The sequence below is a fragment of the Trachemys scripta genome, chromosome 2 (genome assembly GCF_013100865.1).
Source record: "Trachemys scripta elegans isolate TJP31775 chromosome 2, CAS_Tse_1.0, whole genome shotgun sequence".
NCBI classification, from domain to species: domain Eukaryota; kingdom Metazoa; phylum Chordata; order Testudines; family Emydidae; genus Trachemys; species Trachemys scripta.
In genome coordinates, this window is record NC_048299.1 from 78,645,705 (window position 1) to 78,659,380 (window position 13,676).

General features: G+C 41.5%; 1 protein-coding gene across 1 annotated transcript in view; it reads right to left on the minus strand.

Moving 5' to 3' along the window:
- Positions 1 to 4,939: 4,939 nt before the first annotated feature.
- EXOSC7 (exosome component 7) overlaps positions 4,940 to 13,676 on the minus strand; it is a 35,608-nt gene continuing 26,871 nt past the window's right edge. The window contains exons 6-8 of the mRNA XM_034760979.1: positions 10,597 to 10,720; positions 8,342 to 8,497; positions 4,940 to 5,139 (exon numbers count right to left, since the gene is read on the minus strand). Coding sequence (XP_034616870.1) covers positions 5,035 to 5,139; positions 8,342 to 8,497; positions 10,597 to 10,720 — 385 coding nt within the window. The 3' untranslated portion in view covers positions 4,940 to 5,034. The remainder of the gene's footprint in view (positions 5,140 to 8,341; positions 8,498 to 10,596; positions 10,721 to 13,676) is intronic.

Sequence of the window (13,676 nt, forward strand, 5' to 3'; positions counted from 1 at the left end):
CTTTGAGGATCTGGGCCTAAAATACTCTCAGAGCTTGGAAAACTTCTGCAGGCAAAACTCCTGTTAATGTTAATGCAGAAGGATTTCAGGATGAAGCCCTAAAGTAACCCACGCCACATAGGTGCTGTCTCTGTCTATTTTGTAATAAATTAAGGGTTTAGAGACCCTAACCAAGTTTAGGGCCCTATTGTGCTAGGGACTATAGAAACAGCTTTTAACAAAACCTAACTCTGTCATGAACCACCACAAAAAAGGTCCATGACCCTGGAGCTGCTACTCTAGCTGAAAAGGTAAGGAAAGTAAAGATTTCTGTACTAGGTGAGTCTGCTATATAAGTACTTTATATCTGTGTATGCACAGTCATAGAAGCCTGGAAATATCAAACCAATTCCTGTTCCACCAAGCCAAAGCAAAAAACATCTTCCACAGCATTATTGACCTACATTAGGCCCCTCTTCTCTGCTTCAAAGGGATGGCCCAATGGCCTGAAAATCCACACACGAGGGGTGTGATTTCTAAAGCACACCAACATGCTGGATGCTAACCGGCACATGTAGGGCTTGTTGGCATGCACTAAAAGTCCCTACTGCAAATAGCACTATGTTAACATTTTTAGTGTGCACCAGCAGGGTCCACACTGGCCAGTTGGTGTCCAGCACATAGATATGCTTTAGAAATACCTCTCTAGTGTGCAGTAGTATTAGGATTGCCAACCCTCCAGGATTGGCCTGGAATTAAAGATTAATCTTTAATTATGTCATGTGATGAAACCTCCAGGACTACATCCAAACAAACCTGGCAACTCTAAATGGTATGCTGTGTAGACAAGCCCCAGCACTGTGCTTGGAGATGGACACTAGGTTGAAATACACAGCAGCAGAAAAATAAGGGTAAGCTATTTACGAGGGGAGAGATCGTTTTGTTTGTATTTTACTCATTTATTTTTGGCCCAACCTATCAGGTGCTGTTAGAATCCTCTGTTCTAATATGCAGCTTATGGACCATCTGCACTTTGAGCAAAGGCAATTAAAACTTTCTGCGACAAACACTAAACTCGCCTGCTCCACAGATGTTTCCTTTTAGTTCTACTGGATTCCTGTCAATGAAAACGTGGCAATATCTGCACAGCGACACATGGAACTTTCCATCAACCCAAATGGCAACAGGAGTTTGTATGAAGAAAATGAGTGCTAGTTGGGTTAGGGCGGTGTTTTGTTTTTGTTGTTAAATACATGCCTCAAAAACAGAAGGTGGTAGGAGAGCCAAATCTCTGCAGGGTGTGTGAGAACAACAGAGCCATAAAGATCTGTTGGAAGAAGTTGCATCCATTGGAGTGACATAGGCTAAATATGTCCTTCTGACTCGCCCCAGTAAGTAAGAGATCTGATGGTCCATTTGGGAATATGACTTCGCATCAGCAAATCTTCAAGGGCAGCAAGGACAACTGACAGCTGTTTGTAATGCTTTTCGCTATAGTCACTTCTACCCCTTATTTTTGTAGGTAAGGATGTGTCGCTGATGCACTGCCTCAAATGAATGTGAATTAACAATTCTTCTGTGTGGGGTGTAATTGGATCAGTGCCTTATTCACAAAAACAAATCCTTTCTCATTGTAGCACCTCAAAACACTATGTTGGCCTTTATTTTTAATACAATTTCAAACTTGGGCACCAACATTTGGGAGGGTGTGGGATTTTTTGTTGTTTGTTTAAAAAGGTACCTGAATAAGTGGCCTGATAGTCAAAAGTGCTGAGTTCCTGTCATTCCCATTGAAGTAAACATGGATTTAGGTATCTAACTTTTAGCCAAAATTTTTCCGTGGATGGATGCCTAAAGTTTCTATTGCTAAGATTCTGAACAGTACCACGTACGGAATCTTTATTCTCTTCTCCAGTGCATACTGCTCGAAGATGCAAGGAACTGACAACTGTGGATCCTTGTACACAGGTGACCTGCTGCATTGATCCGTTAGTGCCTGTAAAGCATGTGGAGATGCTATAGAACTGCAGACTATCACCACCAGATTACAAAATTCACTCTGAAAATACCCGTGGGCAACTTTTGGTACCTCACTATTAATCGATAGCATAATGGGCCAGTTAGACCAAATGCTGCTGTCATGCTGGTGGCTCCAGGACTTGAAAGGTTTGCAGCTAGATTTAGATGCTTGCTGTCATGTGTGTAGCATGTTTTTTGTTTTTGAAACCTATTATGAAATACAAACATGAGCTAATTGGTCCCCCACCACACTCATCCTACCCTGCAGCTTGCAGGCTAAGGAATACACTATAGCTCAGGGGTGGCCAACCTGAGCCTAAGAAGGAGCCAGAATTTACCAATGTACATTGCCAAAGAGCCACTGTAATACGTCAGCAGCCCCCTCCACTCCCAGTGCCTCCCACCCTTCCCAGCCCTGCCAATCAGCGCCTCCCTCTCCCTCCCCGCACCTCCCGATCAGCTGTTTTGTGGTGTGCAGGAGGCCCTGAGGGGGAGGAGCGAGTGCACAGCAGGCTCAGGGGAGGAGGCAGGAAGGGGTGGAGTGGGGGGCAGGGCCTGTGGCAGAGCCAGGGGTTGAGCAATGAGCATCCCCTGGGACATTGGAAAGCTGGCACCTGTAGCTCCAGCCCTGGAGTCAGTGCCTATACAAGGAGCCGCATATTAACTTCTGAAGAGCCGCATGTGGCTCCGGAGCCACAGGTTGCCCACCCCTGCTCTAGCTGCTAGTCACTTCAAATAAATCTTTGCACAAAATAAACCTGCAACTGAATTGTTCTATGTCAACGACTTCATTAATCATGTGTCATAATTTTGTAGTATAAGGCAGAGCAATGAGATAAAACATTGTTTTTGTGTTGTCAGAGTCACTTTTCTTATCATCTTCTGCTATCAGGTACTGAAAGCCTGAATGTTATACTGAACCTGTGTTCTTCAGCCCATTGGGTGGCCTCAATTTTTACGTTCCCAGAACTTCTCTTACAGTGGCCCAAAGAGGCCGCATGGGTGATAGGGCTGCATTTATATTTATTTTAAGATGAACTCTTATCCAACAAGGGGGGGGGGGGGGGGGGAGAGAAGGGAAAACAGATGTCCTGTAAAGGATTCATGGAGATTTGAAAGTACATTTTTTCTAATCATTTAGATAACATGGATATGATTTCTAATTTAACCCAAAATACGGTGGTCTGCAAAAGAACCTACAGCCCACCCCTACTGAAAGAAACCTCTATTTCAGGTCTTAATTCTGAGTTGTGAGATGTCAAACTAAAAATGTTAGGAAACTTAAATAATGGAAACTGGAAAAAAACAACTTGGATTACATGCCCCAAAGCATGTTAATTGCTTTCTGGAGGACAGCAGTGGCTTTGCCTCAATGTTTATGCAAAAGGGTCATTCCAAACATCTGTATGCTTTTGGCTGAAAGAATCAGCTTCTTCAAACTATTTATTTAAACTTCTCCCTCCAGCCTTCTCTTCCTCCTCGCCGTTGAATGCAGCACATCTCATTCTTTTAGCTATGTCTGCCAACAGAAGCTGCACATACATTGTCCAAACTGCTGTGACTTAAAGGGCTATGTTGTACTATACCACTCTCCTATATGCATCTGAGTTTTGAGAACTTCAGCTAAGGAGTGAAATCAAAACTTATTAACTGATGTCTTAACTTCCTGCAAAACCTACTTTGGAGCAGATTCTGCTTTAGGAGGTCATCATGTAGGGGCAAGGAATGTTAGATGTCAAGTGAAGAGTAAAATGCAATGTTTTCGCACTATACAAAGTTATTCAAGATAAGCAGACTGCAACAAGTTAAAGTGATCTCACAAAACTGGGTGAGAATGGGCAACAAAATGGCAGATGAAATTAAACATTATGTGATAAGTAATGCACACTGGAAAAAAAATAAGCCCAGCTATACATATACAGTGAGGGGTTCTAAATTAGCTTTTACCATCCAAAAACAATCTTGGCCTCATGTTCAATAGTTCTCTGAAATCTTCTGCTCAAGGTGCAGTAGCAGTCAAAAAGGTTAACACTAGGTTAGGAACAGGATAGAAAAATATCTTGTCACATATAAATCCATGGTGCACCCACACCTTGAATATTGTGTCCAGCTCTGGTTACCTCATCTCAACAAGATACCTGTATAGTGGAACTGGAAAAGGTTCACAGAAGGGAAACAACAATGATCAAGGGGCTGGAAGTAGTTCCATACAAGGAGAGACTAGCATTGCTTCTTCAGGAGTTATACCGTTGCATCAACTGTACAGAGGTGACAACTGATGGATCCAAGAAAAAGTTAATGCTGCCTGGTGCAGTGTTAACTCAGACTGGAGGTCTGACCAGCTATTCAGAGGAGAGCAGCAGTTAAACTCCCACTTCTCACCTCAATTTCATATTTGGAGCTTTGGATGGGGGTGCAGAAAGGAGAAAAGCTAGTCACAGCTGGAAGCTAAATTTGACACTTCTCTTCTGTTCACTTTAGAAGAGGGGGAAAAGGACTCTAAAGGTTAAACTAACTTTGGTCTTAAATGCAAATTAGGAATTTACTTTTCAGTTATTGTTTATAAGCACAGAGCTAGATGTCCAGTTCAAACTAACTGATGAAATCAAATGTTCTTTGATTAGATAATCCCCTATTACTTCAATTTGTTTTATCTGCATAGTGAATAAAGCAACTTCTACAGCCAAATGCAGACGTCCAGTGTGCAACTGCTCTTGTGTTTTGTAGCGATGGAAAACATTTTTTTGCCACACAAACTAATTTAGAAGTGTCATGCAAGGTAGCTGTATTGATGGTTAGATTGGTGCAATTCCTGGGTACAGAGCAGAAGGCAGTATGAAGCATTTCAAATTAATTTATTTTCATTTAAGACTTAGTTAAGTTTCCTTCTGCTTTGCTAACTGCATTTAAAAAGTATCTTAAACATGGTTAGGACACAATATTAAAACCAAAAATATCCTTTATTTCACATACAAACTGACAAGATCATGCTTTGAAAAATAACTTGAAAATGTACATCTGCATTGATAAAACAACTCAGCCTAGGAATCCAACCTTCTGTCGTGTTGTCCCCAGACTCTCTTCTTTGTCTAAGATCTTCTGTAGGGAAGTGTGCAACATTTTGCCTACCCGTTTTCCTGTCTGTAATGCAAAGAAGGCAAGACAAAGCTGAGGCATCCTACTAACAGGAAGAGAATTTATGTGAAACACTTCCCCTTCTGTCAACTGTTTTTTCCCTTAATGATTAATATACACCAGCTGTTGTAAATGGCATATTTGAACTAAGATAAACTGCATGTGGGGGACTCTTAACTTGATCAAAAGTTTTGGAAAGAACCCCTCCAAAGCAAAATTGTTCAAACCAGGGGCAAGTGTTCCAATTCATCAAAACCTCCGTGGGCCAGATTCCCTAGTATGAGCTTTCCCCTCTGTGCCAGGCAGGAGCCTCAGAGAAGCTCGATTTGGTCTGTAAATGGCCAGCAGAAAATTTCTTTTGCAGCAGGGAACTCTCCAATGGCATAAACACAGTAGAAGCAACTCCTGCACCAGCTTCCTCCCCCATGTCTCAGTATAGGGACATGCTGAAAGAGAAAACACATCGGAGGAGAGCCTGCACTGACCCCCTACTGGCAAACATCTCTTAGGTGTCTTACGGCAGTGGCGTAGATCAGAACTTTCCCTGGGTCTGGCTGGCATAGGATCATGGAACCATAAGATTCCCTGAGCAGAGAGGAACCTTGCTCACTGTCCTTAAAAGGTCAATAGGCAGTTTAAGCTGTGGGTATTGAATAGAAACTATGGCCAAGTTGTCTGAAGGAAGCTGCTCCTCGATTTTATAACTAGAGACCCATAAAATGACCTACCATTTAATTGGGGGCAAGTCCAAGCTCTACATGGAGGCATGAAACCATAAAATGAAGCAGATGCTCTGATCAAGGAGTCAGGAAATTGAGAAGGATACAACAACTCCCCCAGCCCCTCCTCATGCAGTACTGTTCTGTAGCCTCAAGAAGAGCATTTGGGACAAGCTTGGGAGAGATGGGGTGGTATATGACTATATGGATCCACTGGCCAAAACTCCCCATGTAGGGAAGGTGCAGAAGTTGTTACAATCAATGGACTGGGGTAACTTTGCAGCCCCAGGGGGTATCATGAAGTATTCTGCTCCACTCCCACACCAGATATCTGTCCCAGCTATCTCCAACACAAAACTCGTTTACCCTTGCTTGGTGCATGGGTCCTGTATTTTGCCCACTGGCATCTCAGTTATTTCTGCCTGACTCCCTTATGATAACTTTAATCCAGTAAGAGGTGTAGCTATGGCACCTTTCCAAAGCTGAACCATTACGCTGCTTTCCTAAAAGCGATGTACTGGCTGGAATGTCTGTTCACCCCAAGGCTGATAATGCTGAACATTTTCTGGGCTGGAGTCAATCCACTGGAGGATATAAAAGTGTCAAGCAAGGGTTATGAAACTGTTCCATTTCACAGACCCTGTGCTTTTGGCTTTGTTTGTTCCATCTGTTCCCCAAACAGGCTGCTGTGTTGGGAACAAGACCAGTCAGACCCCCAGCCAAAGAAAGAATTCTTTGCTTCCCCCCAAAGCCTTTTCTTGTTTATTTCAGTGAATAACATCACCGCTTACGGAGGAGAGATTTCTTTAAAATAGGTAAGGGGCAACATAACATACTGGGCTACTGAGTTAAGTTTTAACTCTTAGGTTGTCACAGGAGGCAATACTTGTTTGTACAGTACCATTTAGGAGTGAAATGACTTTCCTGAGAGCAAACAGGAGCTCAGTGGTAGATTAACACCCAGGCTTTAAATTACATCAAGAGAAAGTGAAGTGTCATGCATGCTTAGCATGTCATTTCCACTTTAACCAGTTGTTTTTAAACCTGGCTCCAATTTCTGCATTCCTCACTACAGCTGGTCAGGAATTTGACCAAAAAAAACAAAAAAAAAAAAACCCATTGTTTTGCTGGAAAATGCCTATTTGTCAAAATAAATGTTTTGCAGGAACATACTAGTTTTGACAATAGTTTCAGGTCCACCATGGAACTGGGAGAGAGAACCCCTAGAATAGTTAAAAGCCTTGTGGTTAAAGCACACGCCTAGATGTGGAAAACCCAGGTTCAAGGCTCTGCTCTACTTGACTTAGAGCATAGACTTAAACCCGAGTCTCTTACATCCCAGCCGTGTGCCCTAGCCACCACGCTATTAATTAATCTTTGCTTTCTCATCAGTGCTTCAAAAAAGATACGTTTCATCCCAATGCAAAAGGGGAAAGATTTTTGAAATCTCAAATTTTCACAGGATGGGGAAGCCATTTCCCACCTAGTTCTATTTCTCACAAGGGCCATGTTTATGCCAAATGTGAAGGTTTTCAGAAACAAAGCCAATTCTGAATTAAAGTGCAAATGAAATACAAAGCTTGTGTACAAAACTCATTTGTACATACTTTAAGGCCAAGTCTGGGCATGAGAAATTTCACATCAAAAGGGAAGCTTCAGAGAGAGGCCTAAAGAAGGATTTAAAGTGAAATTCCCAAGTCAACTTGAACTGCTGCCAGCTACCACAGCATTTTATAAATATTTTTTATAGAAAGGGAAGAGGATCACATCAGTAAAAAGGACAGATACAAAGATACACCTCTACCTCCTCGGGAGCCAAAAAAATCTTACCGCATTATAGGTGAAACCGCGTTATATCGAACTTGCTTTAATCCGCCGGAGCACACAGCCCCACCCCCCCCGGAGCACTGCTTTACCGCGTTATATCCGAATTAGTGTTATACCGGGGTAGAGGTGTATTACAACAAAATGTGAAAAGTAAAGTACTAGGATTGTAACGATTACTAGCTAAATAAGTTAATTACATGAAAAACAAGTTATACAAATTAAAGATTATGTATTGTAAAGTACCAGTTCACAAGTTCCAGTTCTGTTGTGTGGTAACTGATGTATGTTAAAGAAGTTTCGTTTTGAGTTTCAAAGGGAAATTATCAGGCTTGAAACTTGTTCTTTATGAAGTAAATATAGGATTTGTAAATAATGTTAGTAACCTTAACTTTTAAGTTTTGCTAGTATGACACTACCATATAGAAGAAAACCCAGATTATCGCAGTGTCAGAGGGGACATCCCAAATGGTTTGCATAAGTGAAATTCATTCCCATAGGAATTTCAGATTCCTTGGAAGCTGCCTGGGACCTTCCACAAGTCACTTTTTGCCCCTAAGTAAGTTTTCAGTATCCCTTTAATTGTGCCCACACTGCAATTTTTCATATGCTCAAGATCCACTTTTCCATTATGTGAGCTGAAGTTGCTCGTCAGCACTTCTTACCTCCATCATCTCAAAGATACTCTCTGGATCAAGACTACCATTCCCCAATTTCTTCATACACGTAAGGGTACCTCTGCTGGTCACAGAAAGCAGCAGGCTGGCCAAAGAGCAAGCTTCTTCCTGAAGGGTGGCATCAACTACATGCCTACAACCAATCTGCAGAACCAAGGACATATTTTACTTTTGGATTTTTTTAAATTGTTTTGTGTCCAGATAATTATGAACTTACTGGGTGATGGAATTGGAGCATTGGAGGTAACTCCACCAAACCATTAACCGGTCAGTTTATCTGTACGCTACAATCCTAAGAAATATAAATACTGTCTGATCATTGGTTTTGCTCATGTGCTAAATCACTGCAGCTGTGCCAGTCGTTAAATATAGCACTTTGATATAGGACATTGTATCTGACGACAGTGCAACGTTATTGTGTGTGCATGCTTATAAACATATTACGTACATAGGATAAACACGCACCTTTGGCCACTTCACCTACATCCTGACTCTTAATTCATCCGCATGGAATTTAGTTTAACATTCCAAACATCTGGCAATAGTGGGAAGCTCCTTTAAAATTGTATACATATATTTTTTAAAAAGGATCAACTTTTCACTCAAAGGCTTCTTTTTCTTCAACTGTGGAATTTTATCCACAAAAGTTACACATGCCTGAGGCTCAGGAGAGGTGAGATTCAGTCTCTGCCTCAGTGACAGCTTTTATTAATGATTATTTATGTAACACGTAGAAAACAGAATAATTTGCATGACAGCATGCAAGCTGTCTCATGACCAAGCCAAGAAGGACAGTTGATATTATGGCAATTGCTGTGTGGCTGGAAAGGTTGGAGAAATGGGCAGATAGATAGAAAAAGTGATGCAACAGTGAATTAAGTGGGATATCACACACACACCACACCCCCCAATTTACTGTATAGAGAATTTAAGAAAAACAGTGGTACTGAGAGAGAGTGTAGACTTAAGAGCTATGAACAAGTTCTGCTTCCGGCTCTGAGTCTCTGCTGTATGTAGGTCACTTAGCTTCTCTGTGCCTTAGTCCCTCTATTTGAAAAATGATGGCAATAATTAGGGCCCTACCAAATTCACGGCCATGAAAAATGCCTCCTAGACCATGAAATCTGTTCTCCCACCATGAAATCTGGTCTTGTGTGCTTTTACCCTATACTATACAGAGTTCACAGGGGAAACCAGCATTTCTCAAATTGGGAGTCCTGACCCAAAAGGGAGTTGCAAGGTTATTTTAGGGGGATCGTGGTATTGCCACCCTTACTTCTCTGCTGCCTTCAGAGCTGGGTGGTGGCTGTTGGCCAGGTGCCCAGTTCTGAAGGCAGCACTGCCACCACCAGCAGCACAGAAGGAAGGGTGGCAATACCAGACCAAGTCCACCCTTAATTCCACTCCGCTGCCTTCAGAGCTGGGCAGCTGGAGAATGGTGGCTACTGATTGAGGGCCCTGCTCTGCCTTCAAAGCTGGGCTCCCGGCCAGAAGCTGCTGCTCTCCAGCTCTGAATGCCACGCTGCAACCTGCAGCAGCACAGAAGTAAGGGTAGCAGTACCACAACCCCCCCTACAATAACCTTGCGATCTCCCACAACTCCTTTTTGGGTCAGGACCGCTATAGGCACAACACTGTGAAATTTCAGATTTAAATAGCTGAAATCATGAAATTTATGCTTTTTAAAAGCCTATGAGGGTGAAATTGACCAAAATGGACCACAAATTTGGTAGGGCCCTAGCAAAAACGCTTACCTATCTTGCAGGGTGTTGGTAGGCATGAGGTTAGCTCCATCAACAAAGTTTCTGTTTCTTCAGTGGCTCACCAAATAGGTTTCCAACATTTTAAATGGGTAATGGATATTATGTTAGCATATTAGAGAAGCCAATACTAGTGTCCACTTCACTATCAGCAAGCAGCTGATGGATGGATCGTTAATTGTTTCAGTCCAAGAATACAGCAGGATTAGCTATTGCAGATTCCCACTCCATCAAGACATACAACTTGAGAGGGAGATGGAACACTCTCTCCACAAAGATTTCCTTTCCTACTTCCCAAGTCAAAAAATAAACCCAAGGATGGAAGCCAAGAACTTATTTTTAGTATGGGAATATCTCATGGCTCTGGTCATCAAAGAAAAGATGGTTTCTCCCAACCCATAATGGCAGGTCAATTCTTGTAGCCAAAGTCTATAGAAGAGCCACAAGCTAAAAGAAATAATGTACAAACTTCTACAGGCTTACTTTGCTTAATGTGATGATACAGGGTACATTCTCCACGTTAAGTCGAATACAGTCATAAGGGTCATCAGAGAGCTCAATCTCTTTTGATCCTTCTTCATCCTCCAAAACACGCACTTTGGGTATCCTATTGAAACAGAAGCATATGCAAAACTTACTGGATATTACTTCACCACTCTCTAATCTGTTATGTAGGCCTGCCCCATTCCTAGAGAAAATAAAGCTGTTAAGATTTCTAAAGATAATTTTTCCATGCTTCTTTTTAAAGAAAGGGAATGCAGATGAAAGACTAAAAACCACCAAAACCAAACACGCCCGTTTTAGTACTGTAGGATTTTAGTCTTAATTCTAAAGAATGCTTCTGATCTCCAGTCACATCAGTTAATGTTAAAATGCATATTTTGTTTAAACATACCACCAAGTAAGTGATCAACTATACATGGTCATGGCTTGGGGGAAAAACCAATGCCCACATGGCAAGCACGAGTGCTTACAAAAATCCATTTCTTCAGCATTTAGATTAATTTAAATACTAAGCTTCTTGCTGTTAGTTACACAGCTACACTATGAAGTAACTGTAAAGTGATGCAATGTTGTCACCTAGGGTCTGCAGATGGCAACTTCTCTGGTTCTGCTGCTGCTAGCTTAACTCTGTTCCTGCTTGGTTAAACTAACAAGGCTCTGGTCTTGTTTCAGTGCTACTATCCATAATCCTGTGGGTGACAAGTGAAACTCTTGCCAATTTTGTGTTGCAGCTAATGCTTGGAAAAGCTATGACTAGAAGCAGACATAAGCACTAATGTTATTTAAGGGGGAAGGAGACTAATTACTGGGGGAGAAGGCTAGAGTAGCAGAATGCTTTCCTCACCAGTTGAGAGATTCTCCCCCCCTCCCCTTCTATAGTACAGCCTCCTGCTTGCTAGTAGAGGTAGATATGAAAAATAGAGCTATCAAGCAGGGTCCCAAGAAAAGCTTCAGTAGAAATCCGAGCATCCTCCATAAAAGCTGGGATGTCAGGGGGCTGGACCTCTCCCAAAGGTGCTGATTTAGCTGGTTTGATGTCATGTCTACCTCTGGCTAGTAGGTTTAGGCCTTCAACTAGTGCCAAGAAGTTGAAGGTTAATTTTTCAATCCCTGTGCCAGACATCTGCCAAATAGAAATTAACCCCTCACCTTCCTGATCAATTCCATTATTCCTATCCGCCACAGCAATGAAAATCAAGAGGCACATGTCTGGAGAAGTATATAGGATGGGATAACTTTGTATAGGTGAATGTTTTAGGACACATTCCTCCACTTTGGAGGAGTCTAATCAAGAGAAAAATGAATTCCTCAGACATCTTCATCCAGAACAGATTTTACACTTTATTAAAGAGGGATTATATATACTTTCCCCAAATCCTTTGTTCAACAGACGAAGTAATGCCCGAGATGTTCAATTTTGCATATTACTTAAAATGTGAATGTGAAGGTTAAGTCTCCATATTTTGAAATTTGTCAGATTTATAGGACATAGTTGGCCATATTATATGCACAGTATATATAAATTCCATGGAAGTTTTACAAAAAGCTGAACATAACATTCTTATGGTAATGAATAAAAGATCAGTTGGAAGTTTCTAAGTAATCACTTGCTTTATTTTTCCTGCCCATAATGTGAAGGCCACGTTCGGCCCTGGTGCAATTCTGATGGAGTCCATTGGTGTAAGAAGGCTGCTTCCCCTCAGGGATGATTATAGCATGAAAGCTCTTACTTTTCAGGCCAATAAAAAGAAAACAGATCTCCCATTTCTATGCACTTTCCTTGAAGATATAACACACCTCAGTGCATCTCTGAAAAATTAGCTTTGGTAACTGGATGACATCTAACAGAAATGTTGGTTTATATTAATAGTTTTACAGCACAGTGTCGTGTGTGTTACAAATTAAACTCAAGAGACTTCTTTTATGCATTCTGTAACATCTTTTAAAGTAAAATATCTGGATGGATTTAATGAACAGTTTTTCCTTACAGGAGCAAAGTGTTTTTTGTTTTGTTTTTTAATGCCTGGAAAGTATTTTACACCTCCTACCCCAATATAACACGACCCAATATAACACAAATTCGAATATAACGCGGTAAAGCAGTGCTCCGGGGGAAGAGGTGGGGCTGCGCACTCCGGCGGATCAAAGCAAGTTCAATATAACGCGGTTTCACCTATAACGCGGTAAAAAATTTTGGCTCCTGAAGACAGCATTATATTGGGGTAGAGGTGTAGTTGCAGTTCATATTGAGTCCTAAAGAGAAGTGCTTCATAACAACTTAGACATCTGTAGAGAGAAGAGGCATATTCCCTGCATAATACTGACCAACCAAAACAAAAATCTTTTAAAATACGCAGAATGCAACTATTTTGTATAGTCTTACATAACTGCATCTAAAGCACTGTAGAGTTATATAATACGATCAATGAGACAAGATGTTTTCTGCTGAAAATTATTAACACTTTATTTACAACTGAGAGGGCAAGACAGTTAGCTGATTACACATAGGCTGATACAAGAGGACTGTTATAAAGGCGAAGGCTCTTGAGCCAACAGTGACAAGGTTGTTTGGAGGGATAGAATGAGAGCAGTGTGCTAGACAGGCTAGAAGAAGGTTAAAATCAAGTCCATAAAGAGCAATTTTTACCCCCTATTCTGAATTGCATAGGAAGTGGAAAGCAATGTTTAAAGATGACAATGACAGAGCCATTATTTCCTTGTACACAGAAGGCGGCAAGTAGTAATGCATCTCTATATGCTGCAGTTTCAAGAGCTAATACTTGGAAAGTCCCTAGAGGAAGGAGTTGCAGTACTCAAGGCAAGAGGAGATGAAGTTATAGACAAGACCAAACATCTACTAAGGCAAGAGGACAGCATGAGCTGGGCAGACAGAGAAGAATATTAGTAGCATGGAAGAAGTGGGGAGGTGATTACAGCCACCTTGGTAAATAAGCAAGAAGTAGAAATAGATTTTTGCAGGATCAAGGGCATTCCTGGAAAGCATCAGATTCCCCCCTCCCCTTGTGAAAAGCCTTCGCTCCAGAATCCAGAGTAAGCAA